Source organism: Dipodomys spectabilis, unplaced genomic scaffold, assembly GCF_019054845.1.
Source record: "Dipodomys spectabilis isolate Male_0828 unplaced genomic scaffold, ASM1905484v1 ptg000197l, whole genome shotgun sequence".
In the NCBI taxonomy this organism is placed as follows: domain Eukaryota; kingdom Metazoa; phylum Chordata; class Mammalia; order Rodentia; family Heteromyidae; genus Dipodomys; species Dipodomys spectabilis.
In genome coordinates this window covers 3,117,474-3,142,082 of record NW_024870874.1, presented here as the reverse complement: position 1 = coordinate 3,142,082, position 24,609 = coordinate 3,117,474, and the positions used below count along the sequence as shown (strand labels likewise).

Below are 24,609 nucleotides of genomic sequence, written 5' to 3'. Positions count from 1 at the left end.
ATCTGATTCTATCATGCATTGATTTTGGAAGCTGTCTCTTTCAATATAACTTAAACAACATGGATATGAAAATGGTGACTTGTTTTGTTACTCCACTGATTTTATCAGTATGAGGAAAGTGTATCTTACTTTCTAGAGAGATGTTTAGCATCTGTAAATGTAAATGAAAGATGTAAGAGACAAAAGTGAACCTTTCTAACATTAATGTAATATTCATTGTGTTATTATGAGCCTAATGAAATCTAGTGCACACAAGAACACATAGGGCTCATGCTGAGAAACAAATGATCTAGCTCTCATCTTGACTGCAGGCAAAGAATATCTCATCAAGCTATAAATTTCATGAGAGTGTTCCCAAATTTAAAGCCCTTAAGGAAAACGGCTTTCATGGCTCAACAGTTTTAAAGGGTTGTTCTTACTAGACTTTATAACCAGGAAATTAATAGTTTTCCTCAAACAAATCAGAATAATACCATAGTTCCTTGCATTTTTATCCTCTTGCTCTTAGCACTTCAAGTTCTCTCCAGATAACAAAGTGATGGACTCCACATGGAATTCAAAATGGGAAAACATGATTGCCCAGGATACTCTGGAACTCGGACGTACTTGAAATTTTCTCAATCATAGCTATGCAAAATCTTGCTTCCTTGAGGTTTCAAAAAAAATGGGAGTTTTCTAAACAACTTTTACCATTAAGCAAGAATCTTATTTAGCCCAATGTCAGGGTAAATTGCTTCAGTCTCAAACAATGTTAGCACTCAACCAATAAAAATACGTACAGGCCTCAAAAACCCAAGGCACTGGAGAAATGTCAAAGCAGTTAATTGAATTCATTTCTTTTTTTCTCAATAAGTGTTGGAATAAATCTGATGTAGCCATGCAAGAGATGTATTGGCAGAAAAGTTTCCATTTTGTGCTGGACACATTCAATTTAGAGAGCAACAGTGTGTGGTATCTGGGAAACAAGAAGACAAATTACAATGGATATAGAAGAAGGCAGATATAGCTACTGCTTCCAACAGTTCAAGCACTGAGGAAAACCAGTAGTGATTGTTTCACAGAAAGATAGCATTGTTCATTTTTTGTATGTGTACTTGTATCTGAAATATACACACATATTCATATGTATGTATACACACAAAAATTGAACAATACCATCAATGCTTTTTGAAAAGTATTAGAACTGCAAATCTACCTCGATTCACCTCATTTAAGCTGGATGATGAGAAAGTTATACATGAAAAACTACTACCTCACAGGAAGAGCATATAGCATTTGGTATGGTATAAATGAAAATGCAACTCAAAGAGTATAAATACATACATGTAGAGACTCTTTTTTCCCTCTACTTAAGCTTCTCAATCCAATAGAATTTGCTAAAAGGCAGGGCCATGTTCAAATTTTTTTTAACTGTATTTGTTTGTTTGGGGCGCCAGTCTTGGTGCTTGAAGTCAGGGATTAGATTTGAACTCTTTTCTCCCAACTCCAAATTGCATAACTTTGGTTAACTTATTTTCCCTAATCCTTACATTGATAATTTCTAAGAAACAATATTATTAATCTTCTAATTGTGTAGGGATCATTATGTGGTATATTGCATGCTAATCCATAATTCATTTGGCATAGTGCATAACAATAGTAGCTATGAGTCATGTATTGTTTTCTTCCAGAAGTGTCACTACTGACATAATACCAATCTGTACAAATGTGAGTATTCAAAAATAGATTGATGTAGGGAAAATTTGCTTATTCCAAAGCCTCTGCAGGTCCTAAACTGCCTTTTCAGCCTTTTCTTCGGCTCTACACCTTTGAACAAAAATTCTTCCAGGGAGTCTGTTCTGTGGGTTATTGTTGCTTTTCTGATCTCCATAGTCAGATTATTATACTATCCTTTAATGAATTCCCTTCATTACATACTCACATACTCACAGCTTTTGTCTTCAGCTCACTATACCACAGCTGCTAGCATGTCCCACTGTCACACAGTTATTGAGCTAGTCAGATGCATGTGATAAAAATATGGCTCTAGGCAAATACACTGATTCCATTCTCACAGGGAGGAGGCTGTATGCTGGCACTCTCTTGCAAGTCTCCTGAAGTTCTGCGTCTCGTTTGAAGAAACTCTGCCTTCAATAATCAAACAAAGACATCTGCCCAAAACATTTGGCTCCACAAATATCAAGTAGATTCACTACTTCTGCTGTAGTTGGCAAATGACAACATAGGAATTACAACCAGGATGGATGAAATGGCTGGTTATTTTGAACACGTCAGGATAAGGATCTGAGGAATTCTGGCAAGTCCGAAGCCCAGGCACCAGATACAGATACTGTTCTTGAAATATTTAGGGAAAATGTGTAGAGCCCTGCACTCTTATAAGTTCTTCGTAAATATTTTCGAAGTTAAAATCACCTCTATCAAGGAGAAGGTTAATCTGTCATTCTTCCTTTCCCCCTCATTCTAGAGCACCAGGTGGCATAAGTCAATGAAATTAGATACTAGTATTTCATCTTGCTGCACTGAATGGTTTTAAGTGTTTCCATGTGTAAGCATTCTGTTCATTTTTTAACTATGTTGCCTATTCTCTATATTAATAAATAAAATTATGGTAAGATAGGTAAACAATAGAGACTAGTAAGAAGATTTAAGACTCTTCAGAATTTTCTTTTAAAATTATTCAGATGTGTTAATATGTCACAGACAAAAAAATACATGCTTTCAAATTTCAGTAAGGTATTTTCCTTTAAAAAAATATTACAAAGATCCAGCATTGAAATCAAAGTTGAAGTGTTCTAAAATAAAAGAATAAAATTTGAAATGCAAGCTCCTATTTCAATGACTTTATTGAGAACATTTTTGCAAATTAAATTTTACAATTTATCATTTTACAAATTAGAAATTTCATCTGCTACTAGATAAATTGCAAACTTTTCAAAACACTAGAGAAAATCAGCTATTTCTTTGGATTTTTCAGTTCCATATTGAGCTCCTGAGATACATTTTTTCTTTCAGCTTCATTCTCATCTTCCTGTAAAATAAATTTTAGAAAAAGAAACATTAAAACGTAAACTTTAATATAGCTTTTTGACTGTACTTCAACTATACATTTCAACTGTACTTTATCTGCAAGACTATGATCACCAATGACTCCTAGAATCCTAAAGAAAAAATTATGAACACATAGAAGAAAATTCTGTAACATTTAAATATAGTCTGTGCTGTTTTATCTCACGTTAGCTCATATTTACTATGTTATTTTAAACACAATCAATTTTACCAACGTCCTAAGAATTACGCTTGAAAATATCTGCCACTGAAAAGTGTTCAATGTAGGGGTGAACCAGATAATTTTACTTCACTCTTTGATACAAAACAATAAATTTAACTCTCAGATACTTTATGTGCTCGACATGGTATTTTGGTCCTATCTATTATACTTTCTTGACAGGTCTGTCAATTTTCCAATTACTTCTACCACCATATGTTATCTGAAGACCAATCAGGTCTAAATAGGAAGCATGGGCACGTCAGGCTGTAGAACGCTTACAATCATCTACAGTGTCCTGCTAAGTGGTGGCTTTATAATTCACACCATGTTCCTGGGAAATACGGAGAATAAATGAAGTGACATCATAATGCCTGCTACTATGAGAATGAAATGCATTTCATGTTTAATATGTACTGGTGACTGTCAAAGTATAAAGAATGACAGCCCAGGAAAATTTTTCATCTTACAATTTGTAAACCACCTTATTTGTAAACCACATGTTTCTTCAACAATGTACAAGAACAAAGCAGTCTTGATATTACTTCTGGCTTATCACATGAGATCTTTCATTTTTATTAACAAATAAAAGGCATTGTCTAACTCTTTTCTGAGTTTATTAAAGCATGAACAGAAATTTAAGTATTTCTACATAACAGTAATAACATCAGCTACCAACAACATGTCATACTATATGTCTGTGTTTTGTAAAACCAAATTCAATTGAATTAAACAACTTTGGAGCCCTGTTTAATGAACTGGTTTTATTAGCAAATGCTAATCAAGACTTACATACTTATTTTCTATGAGGAAACACAACCTTCACCTCTAATCAGTAAAATGGAGAAATATTATTTTATGTGTTGTCTCTTTAAATTCAACAGCATCTGTGATTTAGAATTTGTTGATATTAGTAGAGAAATTATCAATAGGATTTTGAATATCTTTTTTCAATATAACTATATGTACTTTTCCAAGCATAAAAGCCACTATATGTCAATTAACTTTTTCCAGTGTATCTCTGGTGAGTGGAGGTACTGATTATGTTCAATACCTCCTGATGATATCTTAATAATAGGTAGTTTCCGTATTAGACAAAAAGTCCCAGAGATTGTTTTAGTTATAATTTATTATAAATCAAATCTTAAGCTCCACCTTCCATTACCTTCTCAGGTGTACATGTAAAGGTGATGAAAACAAATTTTCTGGGGAACACTGAATTTGTCAAGATGTTTCTGAAAATAACTTTTCATTTTCTTTATTTCCTATTCCTTCCATTTAACAGGGCACACAGTACACAGTTGGAGTCCATTTTGGGGAAGCTAATATTTTTTAATTATGTAAAACAATAGAATAAAAATGCCTGAATTAATGCATACTTAAAAAAAAACATTTTTCCTTATGCAATGTCACTTTCAGAAACTTAATGAAACTAAAAACAGTAGAGAGTGAAAATATGTGAGACAGAACATGCCAACACAGCCATGATCGAACATCGTCCCTTGCTAGGGGACACGGAAGCTCTACTCCAGGGATGCTCCTCCCAAGGATGTCTTCTCCATTTAACAGGTTTTATCCAGTTTCTCCCCCACCCCACCCAGTAACCTTTAATGTCATCCTAACTCAAAATAAATGCAGAGGCTTGAAACTAAACCTGAGGACTATGACACCACTATTATGAAACAAACTTCAGCACCACACTGTGACATGATATAAAATGTTGTGATTAATTTGAATATAGTACTGACAATAAAAATATTATGACTAGCATGAAAAATCAAAATATGAAGATACATAAGTACACCGAAATGTTTAACACAATGACAATCTTTTTGTTATTGAATTGACATTCATTGCCAGGTGCTGGTGGCTCACGCCTGTAATTCTAGCTGCTCAAGAGGATGAGATCCTCAGATCAGGGCTCAAAGTCAGCCCTGGCAGTAAAGTCCGGTGAGACTCTTATCTCCAATAAACTACTCACAAAAAGCCAAAGGAGGTGCTGTGGTAGAGCACTAGCCTTGAGGATCAAGATGCTCAGGGACAGTAACTTAGTCTTTGAGTTTAATCCCCAGGACCAGCAAAAGAAAAAAAAAAAAAGAAAAGAAAAGAAGAAAAGGAAAGAAAGAAACATATCCTATGTGTTGTTTTTTCTGGTATTGTTTCCTGTTTGGGACTGTTTATAACTGTTTCATACCTTTGGTTATGTTGAGGACTTAAAGCATTTTGTCTGTGCTTTGTTTTTACTTGTCATGGTATGGGAATTTCAATTAGAACTTGAGCATTTAGGCAAGAACTACTGCTTGAGCCACATCTCAGGTTTTTATTAAGTCACTTGCAATACTAATAATAGTCAATCTATTTCTTCTTTTGTACAAAGACAGATAATCTAGAGGTAGAAAAGGGGGAATACAAGGCAGTCAACTCACACTGCTAAGGAATAACATTAAAAGTGCTCTGGCATATAATTATCAAGATGAAGGGCTGGGAAGGTGGCTCAGTGGTAGAGCACTTGCTCTGCATGCATGAGGCCCTGGGTTCGATTCCTCAGCACCACTAAGCAAAAAGAAAAAAGCTGGAAGTGGCGCTATGGCTCAAGTGGTAGAGTACTAGCCTTGAGCTGAAGAGCTGAGGGACAGCACCCAGGCCCAGAGTTCAGGCCCCATGACCAGATCCCCCCCCCCTAAAAAATTATCAAGATGACAAAAACATATTTTGAAAAAACATATTAGAACTAGATTTATTCACTAAACTCCAGAAGGAATCTTTTGGGAAATATGCAAATATGTGCATTTAATATCATGGGGCATTTATTAACTCAAATCTTAATTCATAATTAACAATTCCATTCAGAAGGTAATCTAATATTAATGATAAATAACTACATAAGAAATAAAACTTAAAACAACCTTTATCCGCCAAGGCATTTTTTTCACTATGGGATATTAAAGGAAAGCAAAAATATACTTTAATAGATAGGCTTTCTTGACTCTTTGTTGAGGTAAGACATCTGCTTTGTTTCCCAATGACTGAAGAGCCTTTGTTACACGCATCATTTTGTTAGTGACAGCCAGCCCTGACAAGTTTGACATTTGTCTCATGAAGTGCTCTGAAACAACTAGTAAGAAAACATACCCTTTGAGAGTATGGAAAGCAGACAGCTTACCTCTCATTGTCAGTTTGTTCATACTCCAGAAAACAGGCTGGTTCTAACATCCCATACTCCTTGCTAGTTGCATGTGAAATTTCAGGAATACATACTCACATAACACATACATAATATGAAGTGACTACATGTGGTTCTTTGGCATTTTCATTCCTTTTTTTGTTTTTTTTGGTCGGTAGTGGGGCTTGAACTATGGGCTGTCCCCGCGCTCTTCAAGGCGAGCACTCTACCACTTGAGCCACAGCGCCACTTCTGGTTTTCTAGTGGTTTATTGGAGATAAGAGTCTCACGGACTTTCCTGCCCTGGCTGGCTTTGATCTGTGATCCTCAGATCTCAACCTCCTGAGTAGCTAGGATTACAGGCATGAGCCAATGGCGCCCGGCTCTTCATTCCTTCTTATATTGACAGAATGAGAGTAAAGAAAATGGTCATTTCTAGGCACACGTGAGTCATGTAATAGGGTGGCAGTACGAGACTAAAAGAGCTATACTCACAAAACATACATTAAAATAAATAAATAAATAAAATAAAAAGCTACCATGTTTGTCCTAAGGTCAATCCTTCTTCCACTGAATTAGACTTACAAGATTTTGCTTAAATGTTATTTAACTTGTATCATCAACTTTTTGATATTGAGACCTTCTATGTTTCCTTATTAGAAATACGGAAATAAGTTTAGATACTTCGAGTAGTTCAAACAATTGGTGCCAATTAATAAAACCTATTCATCCCTCTTTTCTATTACGATGAAGCAAAATCCAAGCAAAAGAGGCAACTATTGTAGCACCACAATTCCTATTGCTCTGGTAGTATTTAGACTCAAATTATAGTTTATAAATAAACTAGAGGTGTCAGAGATGGCTGAATATAGCACCTTAACCAAGGAATTAAGGTTAACATCATCAGTAATTTATATTACTTTGACCCCTGATTAGATGCACTAAAAAGATCACATAAGCACTAGTTAGTAGTAGTAACTTTTCCCAATGTATAATCTCAATGCAATCATGAGTAAAAAAAAAAAAAAATGCCATAAGCATCTATAAAATACCTGAACAGTAGTTCCCTAAAGTATAAAGGTCATAAATGGGAAGTCTTGGAGTTGCCACAAACTGGAGCAGATAAAAGCAACTTCACACCCGATAAATATATATTTTTCTTTCTTTCTTTTTTTGGTCCGGTTGTGGGGCCTGAACTCTGGGCCTGAGCGCTGTCCCTCAGCTCTTTAGCTCAAGGCTAGTGCTCTACCACTTGAGCCACAGCACCACTTCCGGCTTTTTTCTTTTTGCTTATGTGGTGCTGAGGAATCGAACCCAGGGCTTCAGGCATGCAAGGCAAGCACTCTACCACTGAGCCACCTTCCCAGCACCCCCCCCCGCCCCGATAAATATATTTTTCTTCATTGAGCCCCTTTATATTCTGGCTCTGTGAATTATTTCCAGTAGTAAGTCAGTGATGGGGATCTATGTTCACAAAGTGAATGATACCAGCTGCTTTTACTTTACCAACCTTGATAGTCATTGCAAAGGCACCTGATACTACAACAGTAAAATGATGACAGAAGCAAAAACTAGGCTAAATGGCGTCTACATTCTTAAGATTTTAAAAGGTTTTTGGTTTTTTTAAATATGCCTTTGACTATGGAAAGAAGCCCTTGAATTTGGATTTAAATTAACAGTTAAAATTATCTGTATGTTTTAATGATGGTCTTCTAAAAAATGTAAGTACTTGTATCTTTTAGGGAAAAATATGTAGCTACAATCTATTCTGAGTGTTGGCAGAGAAAAGCAATATTGCTTCAATCTGCGCTCAAATTACTTTCTTTTGCTCAATGAAAACACATCAGCTATTACTCTCAACAGTATTTAAGACTGCTTTAGTACAGAAAATATGCTGGTGCTGCACAACAAGGAAAAATTTATCTTAATAACGAAAAATACTTATGATAATGAAAATGTTTTAGGCAAAATGAGCACATTGCATGTTTTAGACTAAAATTAATTAGACTTTTTAATGTTTTACAATTCCACCATAATTCTTTAAATGGTGCATTTACTTCATAGTAATAAACACTTGGATCATTAAGTAAAGTGCAGAATGTGTGTGATATGCTACATTTAACAACCTTTGGCCTTTCTTCCTCTACTTCTGCATTCAGTTTTCCAATGCATTAAATAAGCAGTGGAAGACCACAATTAAATTTCCTGACATTGCATATTTGAGGCTCTTATTTCATTTAATACAAAAGATAATTAATCTACCATTTTACAACTGAATTCCAACTTCAGTGGGGCATGGTAAATACTGAAATGAACTTACAAGAAATGCTTAATTAAATTCACTGTAAAAAAAAAGTGTATGAAATTTTTCTTATGCCAACTTGCATATTTAATTACAAATTCTAGGGCTGGAATAAAACTAAAGGGAGCATTCCAACTTAACCCAGCTGAAATTTAAGTGTCATTAAATCCAGTGAGGGGCTAGAAGTACATTCCTGGGCTGGCAGGAGCTCTGCCTGCGTTCCGTTTCCAGCAAGATGTCAACACACATGCATACACACAGAAGCATGGTGGAGCTATTTTACCATTTTTATTTACTTATGCAACTAAGATATTAAAGAAATCTTTTATTTCTTTTTTTGCTTCCAGCTTCAAGAAACATACATCAGAAAATTTATTTCATATTATAAAATTATAACCTTTATTTTAGCAGCAGGATAGGAAAAGAAATTAATATATTTCTAATTTCTGTATGAAGATGCATGAATACCTAACTTTTCTTTGCACAATCATTTCTCTCTCTAAGGTATTATTTTGGAACAGAACTAGTAGACGAAATTTGCTTTTGTTTCTACAGCTCCTTTTCTTATCTTTTACTTCCTTATGGTGGCTTAAGATAGCACAGAAATGAGATAGCTAAAAATAACACTTAGGATTTTTTTAAGTATGATTTGGGATCACAAATGAGTCTCCCTGACCAGTGAAGAATTGACATGGAGCACCCAAGCCTTGAGTTCAAGCCCCACAACTGACCTAAATAAATAAATTGGCAAGGCCATCAATGGAAGCACACTTAAAGGACTCATAATCAGTAAGTGGAAGGAGTGAATGTGGGATAAGAAGTAGGAAAATGAGAAATGAAGAATGGCAATTACCATCACCATGAGCAAGGCTATTGTCATTTTTATTTTTTGGGGGGGGGGTCCGGTCGTGGGGCCTGAACTCTGGGCCTGGGTGCTGTCCCTCAGCTCTTCAGCTCAAGGCTAGCACTCTACCGCTTGAGCCACAGCACCACTTCCGGTTTTTTTCTTTTTGCTTATGTGGTGCTGAGGAATCAAACCCAGGGCCTCAGGCATGCAAGGCAAGCACTCTATCACTGAGCCACCTTTCAGCCCCTGTCATTTTTATTATAGTTGTCTTAAAGTAGTTGTACAAAGGAGCTGCTATTTAACAAGGCAGTTTATGAATACAATGCACCTTGATCAATGTCACCCTTTTCAACATTCTCACTCACCCCTCCCAACCCAATCCTTCCCTCACTTTTCTTAATTTTGTAGTAATATGCTAGGGCATTTTCTTAATGAGCAAAAAAAAAAAAAATAATTCTAGTAGTTTCTATCTTCCATAAAAAAAAATCACATAAGTTTTAAAGTATCTAAGATATGGTGCTAACCTCCATGGGCTATGAATACTACAATGTTTCTTCATACAGATGGGTTCTTTTCTATTTTCCTTTCTTTCTTTCTTTCTTTTTTTTTGGTTGGCCATGGGGCTTGAACTCTGGGCCTGGGCACTGCCCCTCAGCTCTTCAGCTCAAGGTGAGCACTCTACCACTTTAGCCACAACACCACTTCTGGTTTTCTGGTGGTTTATTGGAGATAAGAATCTCAGACTTTTCTGCCTGAGCTGGCTTTGAACCCTGATCCTCAGATCTCAGCCTCCTGAGTGGCTAGGATTACAGGCATGAGCCACCAGTGCCCGGCTACAGATGGGTTCTTATATAATGAATATGTCTGATAACTCTAGGAGCTTTAAGATAGAAAATTCTGTCCCTGGTAGACATCCATTTTAGGGAAATGGCTACATGAGAAACTACTGAATTGGTAACTTTCATTCATAATGGTTCTGTTTTGGTTTTTAAAAGAAATCTTACCTTCTTGGGCAGTTTCAAGGTTTCCAAGTTCTTGTATGGTCAATACTGATTACAAAAAACAAACCAACCTCAAATTCATAATGGAAAAAATTCATCATGGGCCAACAGAAATATATTTTCAAATGTGAATGGCACATGTCCAACAGATATTCGTTTGAAAGCTTATGGTAAGCTAGGCATGGTGGTTCATGCTTGTACTGGGAGTGATGTGGAAGATGGAAAGTGAGAAGATCATGGTTTAAGGCCAGCTTGTACAAAACCATGAGATCCTATTTGCAAAATAACCTAAAAGCAAAAAGGGTTGGAACACTTAATGAAGTATATGCCTAGGAATCTCAAGGCTATGATTTCAAACCCCAGCACCACATCAAGGTAAAAATAAAATTATGGTGTATTGTGAAGATGATTTAAAGAAGTTCTTTGAAATATTCTTACATTTTAAAATCTCAAATGTATCAATAATGTATAAAATACCTATAAACTACTTCCCTTATGGTACTTAAAAATAACAGACATTTCTTTTTTTTTTTGGAAATTCTCATTACAGGAAGAAAAGCTTAGTGCTTTTTTCTTTTTTTTTTTTTCTGTACAGAGGGGTTACAATTCATGGGTAAGTATTGGAGTACATTTCTTATCAAACATTGTAGCCTCCTCCTTTGTTTTCCCCCTTCACATCCCATCCTCCCCCTATCTCCCCAACCAACCCCCCCCACACACACCAAAGTTGTAAAGTTTGTTTTCAACATAAGGACTTGTACGTCTCATTGTTGCAATGGGTCCACCTGTATCCCTATTTAAACTATTTGTTTTTTCCCTTCCCCTCCACAAATTATAACATCATCAAATACAGTAAAAGCAGGGGTTATACTGTGGGGGAGGGACATACAAAGCAACAAAGATATAATCTTATAAATGTGTTAGAAACAATCGCATGAAAGAAAAAAAAAATTGAATACATATCTTAGGGTTCATTTCCCTAATATCAACTTATCTGACCTTTTCTGCTTGACTCAGACATATACTAGTTATTGCAAATAAGGGAAACCATGGGACCTATGTTTCTTTGGGCCTGGCTTACTTCACTTAATATCATTTTTTCCAAGTCTTTCCATTTCCTAACAAATGGGGCAATGTCATTCTTTCTGATGGAGGCATAGCATTCCATTGTGTATATATACCACATTTTCTTGATCCATTCATCTATTGAGGGGCATCTGGGTTGGTTCCATATCTTAGCTATGGTAAATATGGCTGCAATAAACATAGTCATACTGGTAGCTTTAGTGGGGTCTTGTTTGTGAACATTTGGGTAAATGCCTAAAAGTGGGATTGCTGGGTCATAGGGGAGCTCTATGTGGAGTCTTTTGAGGAACCTCCATACTACTTTCCAAAGTGGTTGAACAAGTTTACACTCCCACCAACAATACAGTAAGGTTCCTTCTGTCCACATCCCCTCCAGCATCTGTTGTTATTAGAGTTCTTGATTATAGCCATAATAACTGGGGTGAGGTGGTATCTCAATGTTGTTTTGATTTGCATTTCTTTTATGGCTAGAGAGGTTGAGCATTTCTTCATGTGTCTATTGGCCATCCTTCTTTCCTCTTCAGAGAAGTTTCTCCTTAAGTCTTTAGCCTACTTATTTATGGGGCAGTTGTTTCTTTGAAGATTTGCTGTAGGGGTATTTAATTTTTTGAGTTCCAGGTATATTTTAGATATGAGACCCTTGTCTGAATAACAGACATTTCTAAACTTAGTTTGTTTGAATTTTTATCCTAAGTACTCATGGAGATTTAAGTACTCATGGAGATTTAAATTCCCAGAAGTAAAATAGAAAAAAATTCTATGAATTTAATATGAGGCAAAATAATGTCAAAAACTATTCAAGGAAGTCTAGATCACCAGTGATATTATAGCTCCATAGCCAAGAAATTTGAACACTGGATAAAAGTCACTGAGAGGCTCATGAACAATTTCAGATCCATGTATTGTTTAGCAGGAGTAGAAATTACACAAAAAGTTCATTACACAAATGAGAAGATACTCTCAAACCACCAATTAGTTCCTAATGTGAGACCTTACGTGACAATGCAAGTCCCATTGTCCCAATGGCTTCTTCAGTAGAATATGACAGCTTCTTTGGCCTTCACAGGACAATTAGCATTTTGATAATACAATCTGAAAAGGTACTATAGACTTTAAAATATTTTCTTTTTGATTAGGCCCTGAGTATACTTTTAATTCAAGCTATAGTTTAACTTCTGTACTTCCCCCAGAAAGAAAAAAAAAATCAGTCATAATCTTTAGCTATTCTAGTTGGTAACACAACTAGAAAATAACACATATTTTAGATTCTTTACTAAATGTTGTACATCAAGAACGGTTAAGTACATATAAAACACATATCATTGTCAAACTGAACATGTATATATATCTGCTAATATAATAATCTCAACGTCACTTCAAAAACTAAAATGTAGCCAGGTGCTGGTAGCTCACGCCTGTAATCCTAGCTATTCAGGAGGCTGAAATCTAAGGATTGCAGTTCAAAGCCAGCCCGGGGCAGAAAAATCCCCCATGAGACTCCTACCTCCAATTAACCACCAGAGAACCAGAGTGGGACTGTGACTCAAAGGGGTAAAACCATGAGTGAAAAAGCTTAGGGAGGGCTGGGGAGGTGGCTCAGTGGTAGAGCACTTGCCTTGTATGCCTGAGGCCCTGGGTTCCATTCCTCAGCACCACATAAGCAAAAAGAAAAAAAAAGTTGGAAGTGGCTCTGTGGCTCAAGTGGTAGAGTGCTAGCCTTGAGCTGAAGAGCTGAGGGACAGTTCCCAGGCCCTGAGTTTAAGGCCTACAACTGACTTCTCCCCCACCACAAAACCCTAAAATGTAACTTATACTCCCTTAATGGAAATTATTTACAGAGTAACTTAATTTCACTGAAAAATACAAAACTGTAGCAAAGAAATAATCTATAAATTCAAGATAAGGCTGTTATTTTTGACATTGATAATAAAGTGCCATAATTGGGAAAGTTTTTATACATAATTTTCTAAAATAGTATTTTTTAATTTTTCTTAAAGCAAAATTTGCTTTTCTTAGTCCATGAAAAATTAATGTGCCATAGTAGACATTTACTTGGATGTCTAATGAGCTATTAATTTTCAATAAAACAATGAAGATTAATGGATTCACTGTGAAGAAAATAGTATTAGGCTTCAAATAGGATATTTGAGACAATTTAGTCTGCTCACTTGGGAATAAAGTTTTAAAATTCAGTTTCTAGTAAGTTTATTTCTAATAGCTGTAGTCCTTGATGTTAAGATTGTCTGAATAAAGGATCCATTTATTTTACGTGAAAAATAATTTGTTTTGAAGATACTTACCTTTGGATAGAGGAAAGATATATTATTTTGATATCACAGATCAACACTATAGAGTATTAATGAATAAAAATAAATTTTCCTTATATAATCTCATGCCTATATTTCTGTATCACATTTATATACCTATGTACTTTAGTATGTACTTTTTGTTTGTCCTTATGATTATTTGTGTGCCTGTCCACCAGACTGGAACATGAGATTCTGAAGGCCTTAAGATATTATACTCATCTTTGATGTGGTACTCACACTTTTTTCTGAATAGGGCACACAATCATCCTTCAATTTTTGCAGAAAAAATAAGAAGGAGAAGTTTAGGATTAAAATAAGTTACTTGGAGAGTAAATATCACCTGAATGGCTAGGTAGCAATGGCTCTTGTCTACAAATCCTAGCAAGTATTAAATATTTTACCTTCTTCGCTTCATTATTATAATGAAGTCCATCTATTGGCATGTGCTTAAACGATTTCCAAAATCACTTAGAAAGCTTGCCCGACAATGCATTCATTTAACCAATGTTTAAACAGTAAATGATTCCGTTAGCATGAAGTACTTACCAACATTTCATAATCGGGGATGCAAAACTATTAGGAAAATATCATTTCATGCAATGACATTTTCAAATATCCTACTTAAAAAGAAATATATAGGAAGCCACTGCGATGTTGATGCCCAAGAAAAACAGGATTGCCATTTACGAACTCCTCTTTAAGGAGGGGGTTATGGTGGCCAAGAAGGATACCCACATGGCCAACCACCCAGAACTGGCAGACAAGAATGTGCCCAACCTTCACGTCATGAAGGCCATACAGCTAGCTCTCAAGTCTCGGGGCTACGTGATGGAACAGTTTGCCTGTAAGCATTTTTATTGGTACCTAACCAACGAAAGTATCCAGTATCTCCGTGATTACCTCCACCTGCCTCCTGAGATTGTGCCTGCTACCTTGCGCCGCAGCTGACCTGAGACTGGAAGACCACGGCCTGGAGGTCTGGAGGGCAAGCGGCATGCAAGACTCACAAGAGGTGAAGCTGACAGAGACACCTACAGACGGAGTGCGGTGCCCCCTAGTGCTGACAAGAAAGCCGAGGTTGGGGCTGGGTCAGCAACTGAATTCCAGTTTAGAGGTGGATTTGGTCGTGGACATGGTCAGCCACCCCAGGAAAGAGGGAGAGGACTGTTTTGTGTTGAATAAACTTGTAGCCAAAAAAAAAGAAAAAGAAAGAAAGAAAAGAAATATACAGCAGGCTAAATAAAACCATCAATATAGTCCACTCTGAATATCAACCATTTGTGACACTGGAATAGATGATTTAATATAACTACAGCTTATAAGTTAGGTGGGAAATGGCATACTAAATTACCCCCCCAAAAAAACCCTAAACAAACAAATAAATAAAAACCCAAGCCTGGGATAATAAATAAAACATAAGCCCATGATTACAATGGCTTGTTATTAATTTTTTTTTGGGGGGGGGGGTCCGGTCGTGGGGCCTGAACTCTGGGCTTGGGCGCTGTCCCTCAGCCCTTCGGCTCAAGGCTAGTGCTCTACCACTTGAGCCTCAGCGCCACTTCCGGCTTTTTTCTTTTTGCTTATGTGGTGCTGAGGAATGGAACCCAGGGCCTCAGGCATGCAAGGCAAGCGCTCTACCACTGAGCCAACTTCCCAGCCCATGGCTTGTTATTTTTGTTGTTGTTTCCTAGTGTCACTGGAGTTGAACTCAGGACCTTTACTTGCTAGTTTGGTATAATGCCATTGAGCCACACTTCCACTCTACCTTTATACCAAGACATATGCCTAAGCCTCAATCCATCCACCTTAAGGCTTCCTATTGCCCCTGCCACACACTATCATGCCCAGCAATGGATTAAACTGCTCTGTCTGAGTTGGCCTGAAACAGGAGAACCTTCTTTTCTCAGCCTGCAAAGTAACATAAGCATGAGCCATGGATGCACAGCTGACTAGTAGCATTTTATTTCTTATTAAAATTGTTATTGTAAAGGTGATGTACAGTGAGGTTATAGTACAAAAGTTAGGTAATGAGTACATTTCTTTGTGAATAGTGGCACCCCTTCCCTAGCTTTCTAACAGTTTTTCCTTCCCATGCACCCACAAGTTATATAGCTCATTTTCTACATAGTGTTTAGTGAGTGTCACTGCTGCATTTGTTCACCCTTTGTCCCACCATTTCTGTGCTCCCCCTTGCCCTCCCCAAAACAGATAAACTTACAAACAAGAAAAAAGGTACAGAAAACAAAAACAGCAACTAGGATAACAAAAAAAAATCTTCTTGGAGTTCATTTCAATAATATTAATATCTTGGCTATGGTAAACAATGGTACAATGAATATGGTTGTGCTGGTAGGTTTAGTGTACCCATGTTTGTTATCTATTTGGATAAATGCCCAGGCATGGAATTTCTGGATCATAGGAAAATGCTATCTTTAGTCTTTTGAGGAATCTCCACACTGGTTTCCAGAGTGGTTGAACAAAGTTTACATTCCCACCAACAGTATAGTAGGGCTCCCTTTTGGCCACATGGCCACCAGCTTCTGTTATTGATAGTTTACTTGATAACAGTCATTCTAATGAGTGAAGTGGAATATCAACGTTGTTTGGATTGACATTTCTTCTATGGCTAGAGATGTTGAACATCTCTTCATGTCTCTATTGTTCATTCTTACTTCTTCTGAGAAACCATCTTTAAGTCTTTAGCCCTTTTATTAATTGGGTTGTTGTTTATTTGAGGGTTTATTTGGGAGGGTATTTTTATTTTTTTAGTTATGACAAGCAGGTTTTTGTTTTACTTCTCTTTCCTCTTCTTCCTTCTTCCCCTCCTCTTCTTTCTTTCTTTTCTTTTTACTTTTCTTTCTTTCAGTCTTTTTCTCTTTCTGTCTTTCTAGCAGATTTAACTGCAATTTCTACCAGTTTTCCTATAATCTGCCTAATATTGTTTCTAAAGATGAATATAAACTAATCATTTTTTCTTCCTTGAATAAAACATCAATCTTAGTTTACTAGTTCAAATGGAAACCATCTAGGGAGGACCAATTACAAAAACAATAATGTACCGGGTACCTGTAATCCTAGCTATTCAGGAAGCTGAGATCTGAGGATAGCAGTTCAAATCCAGCCTGGGCAGCAAAGTCCTTGAGACTCTTATCTCCAATAAATCACCAGAACACCAGAAATGGCATTGTGGTTCAAGTGGTAGAGCACTTGCCTCAAGCTGAAGAGCTGAGGGACAGTACCCAGGCCCAGAGTTCAGGCCCCGTGACTGACAATAATAATAATAATTACTTGGCACACAAATTTGAAAAATATGGTTTATAAAATTAAGATTCTTTCAAGGACTTAATCACTAAAAATAAAATATATAATAAGTATAAAGATGAAAAGATTCTTAGAACAACAAAATAATACTGCATAGAAATTTAAAATAACAATTTACCTTCCTAAAGTAAATGCTTAAAATCTGATTTTCTTACATATACAAATGTCCTAATATATAGACATATTCAAATGGAAAATGTACAAATTGTGGAGGTCTACAAAATACATAAAAATTTTGATAAATATACTGTCTTTTCTGTTTTTCCAAGAACAGTAGCCTTCTTTTTTTTTTTTTTTTTTTTTTTTGGTCCAGTCGTGGGGCCTGAACTCTGGGCCTGGGCACTGTCCCTCAGCTTTTCAGCTCAAGGCTAGCACTCTACCACTTGAGCCACAGCACCACTTCCGGCTTTTTTCTTTTTGCTTTATGTGGTGCTGAGGAATCGAACCCAGGGCCTCAGGCTTACAAGGCAAGCGCTCTACCACTGAGCCACCTTCCCAGCCCAACAGTAGCTTTCTTAATGCAATGGGGAAACTTTTCAACACACTAGCCAACACTTCAAACTGCACATACTCCTGCACACTACATATCCAGGATGTATGTATAGGTCCTGTACATATCTAAAGTTTCATTTACAAATAAGAATAAATTGGAACTATAACAATATACTGAAATTAGGAGTTCTGTGAACGTTGACTCTTCTTCTCTCTCAAAACATCTGATCATACTGGACTTCTCTTCTCCTCCATGTAATGATGTGAGATAGCAAATGCCTACATGATGAGATGAAGTGCAGTGAATGACACAAGGCACTGTCACTGCCAACTGGAAAGAGTCTACTACTCAAGCACTGTGATAGTGTCACAGGATATCTGAAAACCAAGACAGCTACTAATCAATGGGTGGGTAGTCTGTAGTACGGTTATACCAGACAAAGGGATTATTCATATCTCAGGCAAGATGGAATGGAATGATGCAAGATTGCATCCACTACTATGAAGAATGTTCAATTTAAACCTTACATATTTTTCCTTTCTAGAATTTTCCATATTTGGACTTCAGGTAATTGAAACTTCAGAAACTGAAATTAAAAATAAGGAGAGACTGCTGTATTCTGACAATATTCTGCTGTATTCTGCTGTAAAAAGATTTGTTAAATCTCATGAAGATAAAGAAACAGGAGAGAGAAAAAATGTACACTAGAAAAAAATGTTGCAAGGATCAGTTTCTGAGCAACATAGCATTCTATCTTTATCTTGAGAAGACTGCTCTGGGGTCCTAAAATAAACTCATATAAAGAAGATTTACTATCAGGGTCTCCATTTTTCTCAATTCTTTGACAGCTACTAATACAAAAGCTCACTTTTCAAAAGAAGAAAAAATAGCTTCTGTACATTAGAAGATTCAAAAGTCTCTAGAGTTAGAACAACTCCAGACTCTTGAGACTCTTGGGAATATTAGTAGTTCAAATTCAAGGGGCCTAAAGGAAAAATCCAGTACACAATTAATTGCATATAAAACTGATGCAATATTATACTTATAAAAATGAGATTATGTATTTAAATATATAAAATGGAGAAAAGTCAAAGATTAATGAACTACATTATATGTATGTGTGGAAATATGACAATGAAACCATCCTTCTAAAACAAATGCATGCTAAGAAAAAGAATTTAAAAGAGATAAGACACAAAGTAAGTTATTTCATATTGAAAGTGGGTGGCAATTTCACTGTCGAATCAAAAATATGTTAAAGTTATGAAAACATGATTTTTTTCTCATAATGGTGATGTTCAACAATTATTCAAAATTTTAAACTTATAATTGAATTATGAGGCTTTTTCCACAACCTGAAAATGCATAAAGATAATATATTCTTTTACTCTAATTTTCTTTTAAAATAGAAAACTGGCTATATTTTAATGTTAACTTTCCAACATTTCTTAAAATGACTCTTTATCTTATAGAATACAAAAGATTGATTAAAGCAGGTACATTTAAGAAGAATAAATATTTAGAACTGTGGTATTATTATGTAAGCATACTGAATCATTGTTAGGTTTCCGGACACAAAATTCAACTTTCAAACTACTCTATATTGCATGTTTCACACATATCACAAGCAACACAATGAAGATTTAATAGCGTGCTAATTTCTGTCAGAGAAAGCTGGATAACATACTTGTCTTCAGTTCAAAAGCTGGCATCACATATTAGAAACATTAAAGACAAAGGCATAACAAATATATCAGTCAATACAACCAGGAAAGGGAAATGCATGTGTTTTCTCCATTGCTATTTGTCATATACTTAGAATTTTCAGGAGAATTAGTTGAAACATTGTTACAAATATAAAATGTGAAGTTCAATTTATAACATAAAATCAAATTTTTTCTTAGGCAAGTTCTAGTCAGAGAAGATCCTCTTTCATGGAATGATTGGAATGATTGGAAGAAGCCAGGCATGCACCAATCTATGATACAAGACTGTCCAGCACAGGAGTACAAGGGTAAACACAGAAATGAGCATCTGAAAGGTCAGGGTATCTGGCATGAGATTACATTCAGGACTGACTACATAAGTCAGGTTATTTAATGTGCAGTGTCATTGTACAGATTAAGAAACTAAGTAATATGTTTTGATTTGAAATTTCAAGGTTATTCTTGCAGCTTGAAGACAGAGTAGACCTTAGGTAAGCATATGGATATGAAAACTGGGAAGCCGGTGACTGTGAATATAGTGTCTTAGAAGTCATGGAAAGGGAAGAAGCGTGATGTGCTCTGGAATTAGGGCAGGCACATAAGACAGATGTGGGGAATGAACAAATGAGAGTAATTAGAAATGATTTCTGTTTCTAACCTTCCAAAATAATAGAATTGTGCTGGAAAATTTAAGAAAGAAGCACATAATCATGAGAGAAGAAAAGAAATAAAATCAGAATTCTATTTTGTAAACATTAAGTTTGAGCTGATTTAGTTTTCCAATGGAAATAATAGGCCAATATTTGAATGTTATCTATTTAGATTTTAAGAAATAAGTTCCAAGATAGTTCTGAAACTTTGGAAATCTCCAACACATATTCTGAAACTAAATGCAGTCATTAAGAGACATGTGAAAAGAAAGGACCCACAGACTAAGCCCAAATAGTAACAGGCTGAACATAAATGAAAAATTCCACTAAGAAGACTAAGAAGGACTGCCAGTTTTTAATAAAGAAAACCAAAAGCACAGAGGTCATAGAAATCAGGAAAAGAAATTTCAAATAAAAGAAGGATCAATGTTATCAAATAAAGTCTAAGTATGAGTCAGACAAAGACATAAACACTAGTTTTGACAAGAGATGTTAATAAGAGGAATCAACATCTTGTTGAAGTAGTTTTAAAAGCACTGCTACTTTGTTCTTAACCTTTCCTTTTAAATTTCAGGAACATGAGTAGAATGATTGGAGTTGCTGAGGTCATCTTTGATCCACAATGGAAAAATTGAAAGCCTCACAGTGAAACAGTACAACAGCATGACCTCTGAGCTTTTGGCCAAGGGTTATGCTTACTATCGCTGACACTGAATCAAACTTTTCCTCAGTATAAACATAGACCTCCTATCCCAACAACATATAAGAGGTACTCTATTCTGATCTTGCAGCAATGCCAACAAAAAGCTGAGGGATTGATCTGTATAGAGTTAAATACATTTGCTATAAACGGAACATCATTCTGCATCTTATTTAAAGATCATAAGTCCTACAGTGGAAGATTATATGGAGCTAAATGTATAGATGCAAAGAAAACTTACACAAAGCTGAATTCTATAAATGCTTTTGAAAAACAGTACACATGTCTTTACATCTACAATCAAGAGTAGTAGATAGACACATAGACAAGTCCAATTTTTTTCTCAACTTCAATCTAGCCTTCTTAGAATGATCTACATGATTGTAAACAGGAAGTATATAATATTTTGTATTTGGTCATTTCTTATAAACATTTCCAATTTGGGAGGAAAAGGAGAGAAGAGGTGAGCAATGCAGGTCTTCAAACACCTTGTTCTAGTCTTCAGGAACAACATTGTATATATAAATGCAGTGACAGCAAGTGAAGGAGAGGACAAGGTGACATGATCCCAAAGACAACGCACAGGCAGGAGAGTTCTTTTACAGGAGCAAAGACATTTACCGTACTTCATACTCTTGTGGCATCAGTCTCAAAAATAAGGCTTAGATCATGTTAAAATTATTTTACTTCAAAACATTTAGAACGTGAAAATAAATATTCTAGTGTAGGAGTCCTCACATTTTAATAATAGCCTGCTGAAAACTGCCACAAAGCAGAGACTTCCATAAACCTAGTGCTTCTACTAAAACATTTAATAATGTAAGTAATGTAGTTAATAAGAGTTTATGATGAAAAACTTAGCTCAACACATTCAAGGGTTTATCTGCTATTGTTTTAAAATAATTTGAATATGAAATATGCATTCACATTATCCTTAGTTCACTCACTAATATTAATCCAACAAGTTTAGAATAAGGTAATTTCAGTTGCATACAATAGAAATAAAAGAGAAAAAAGATTAACATGCTTAGTCTTCTATGATGTTAATTTACTATTTTAATTAAATAGGATTATAGTAATATTCCATATATCTACAGTACATGTTATGTTTTATGTTCTTTTGTGTATTTCATTATTGCACAAAGCATAGACTTATTTGATTAGAAAAGTTGTTGTTCAAATAATTGATGGAATTAAGCTTATTTACATAAATTATTGTCACAAAATTGCTATGTATGTAAGTACATTAATGGCTTTAGGCAACAATAGTGTTGAAACTAGAAAAATGGTTCTACAAATTGTAACAATTGAATCAGCAAGTTTATATTATCATAAAATAATTTGGAAATGTTCATTGTTTTACCTGCCTCTAGTGAAGTTATTGGCTAAATAACATCTTAGAAACTTGTACATTTCATCCTTTTAACTTTATAGGTAACAAAAAAAAGTTTTTAGGGGCTGAGAAGGTGGCTCAGTGGTAGAGTGCTTGCCTTGCATGCATGAGGCTTTGGGTTTGATTCCTCAGCACCACATAAGCAGAAAAGGCCAGAAGTGGCACTGTGGCTCAAGTGGTAGAGTGCTAGCCTTGAGCTGAAGAGCTGAGGGACAGCGCCCAGGCCCAGAGTTCAGGCCCCATGACCAACTCCCTCCCCCCCAAAAAAGAAGTTTAAAGCTACAATAAGAATACCAATGTAACTTTTTACTAAAAATCTGAACTTTTCAGATATGAAGGCTATATGTTCATAAAAACCATTTTTCCTCTTTCAATCTTACTGAAACAGTGGATTAGATTTTGAAAATAGGGGTTGAGAACAAAAAGTATGTATGTATATATGTGTATGTGCGCACATACACTCATGTGAGCATGCGCACACACACACACACACACACACACACACACACACACACACACACACACACACACACACACACACACACACACACACACACACACACACACACACACAAGTCCTGAAATCAAGTTAGGATTACTACCACATTCTAAATAGAGCAGGGATATTTGGTGGGAACTATCAACTAACAACTATGGATTCTTCTATACGTTTCATGTCCATACATACTTGACAGACATCAAGAGGACAGGGATATGACCTAGTCTAAGCTAAAAAAAGAAAGCCTGCAGAATGGAGAAGATCTGTGCTACCTATACATCTGACAAGAGTCTACTAATCAGAGTATACAAAAGAACCCAAAGAGCTAAAACCCCAAAGGATGAATAATCCAACTAATAAAGAGGCTTCCAATTGTGAGAGCATATTAAAGAAAAATCTAAGCTGGGAACTGGTATTTCTCTCATGTAATCCTAGCTATTCAGTAGGCTGAGATCTGAGTATCAAAGTTCAAAGCTAGCCTGGGCAGGAAAGTCTAGTAAGATTCTTTTCTCCAATTTCCACCAGAAAAGCAAAAACAGTGCTGTGGCTCAAGGTGAAGAGCAAAAAATCTCAGGGAAAGTGCTCAGGAGAGTTCAAGACCCACAACCAACAACAACAATCCATATTTTTCAAATCCATACAACCAATAAACTTTTATGATACACAACTAGCAATTGACTCATTAAAGCAATGTTATCACTAGACACTAGATACTAAATAAATATAATCATAATCTGTTGTGAGATCTTAGTAGAAAACTTTGGACTATTAACATAATAACGACTTTAGTCACATTCTATCTTTTAGGTATTTCACAAAAATCCTCCATATTGAACACAAGACTAAAACAAAATCGTACAATGTTTTTTTGCCTATCAAATATACCAAGTCCTTCTTCATGCTAAGTTTGTGGGGTGATGATAAGTTAAATTTGTCAAAAAGACTTTTAATAAAATACTTCCTTTTCACTGTAATATATGGAAGACACATTTCCAAGAAGGAAAGTGCTGATCTTATCTTGGTTATAAGCTTGCTGGTAAAATGATTTAGATAGTTGTTGCTTTTCCGCACTATATAAGGCTTTTCTTTTCAAGCAGTGATTTATAGCAGATACTTCAAACCTTTCCTATCTGAATCTTCTACTCCAGAAAAATGAGGAAACATACATATTTATTCTATATAAACAGAACAGACACAGATACAGATAAAAATGATCCATTATAAAATCCTGAATAATCACTATGTATACCACTATAAGAACACAAAAGGTCATTGAGTATTTCTGCTTCTTCAAACTCCTGGATGACTAAGGATTTTAAGAAAATAAGAAACCACAGTTTTGTGTATTTGAGCTTCATTAATTTCATTAATAACAAATTTAGCATTGTTGTACATAGGGTATTTAAAGAAAATTCAATAAAATTATTTGCACTTATGTCATCCCCCCATCCCCCACCCCCCAAAACCCTCAAAATATCAGAAAAACCTAACCTAAAAACTATTGAATCTTTCTGTTTAATTATTTGTAAGTGGCTGAATTTCTGGTATCTATTACCACTTACAATTTTACGGGTAATTAACTCTCATAATCTGATAATTTCAGAACATGTTAGCAATTGTTCTTTTTTTCTTTCATTAAACTTTTTTTTTTTTTTTTTTTGGAGTCTTGTTGTTGTTTTGTCAAATGTGGGGCTTGAACTCAGGGCTCAGGCGCTGTCCCTCAGTTTTTTTGCCCAAACCTAGCACACTACCACACTTGAGCCACAGTCTCACTTAAGAGTTTTCTGGTGGTTAATTGGAGTGAAGACTCTCACACCCAGGCTGGCTGAGATCTCAGCTTCCTGAGTAGCTAAGGTTACAGGGGTAAGACACCA

The 24,609-nt window shown here is 35.7% G+C and overlaps 1 protein-coding gene and 1 pseudogene across 3 annotated transcripts in view; one reads left to right on the top strand and one right to left on the bottom strand.

Moving 5' to 3' along the window:
* Positions 1–2,825: 2,825 nt before the first annotated feature.
* Positions 2,826–24,609, bottom strand: part of Phf14 (PHD finger protein 14) — a 149,469-nt gene continuing 127,685 nt past the window's right edge. For all 3 annotated transcript variants that reach the window (XM_042695913.1, XM_042695914.1, XM_042695912.1), the window contains one exon: positions 2,826–3,028. In XM_042695913.1, the coding sequence (XP_042551847.1) occupies positions 2,954–3,028 (75 nt within the window). In that variant the 3' untranslated portion in view covers positions 2,826–2,953. The remainder of the gene's footprint in view (positions 3,029–24,609) is intronic.
* LOC122121881 lies at positions 14,625–15,155 on the top strand (annotated as a pseudogene).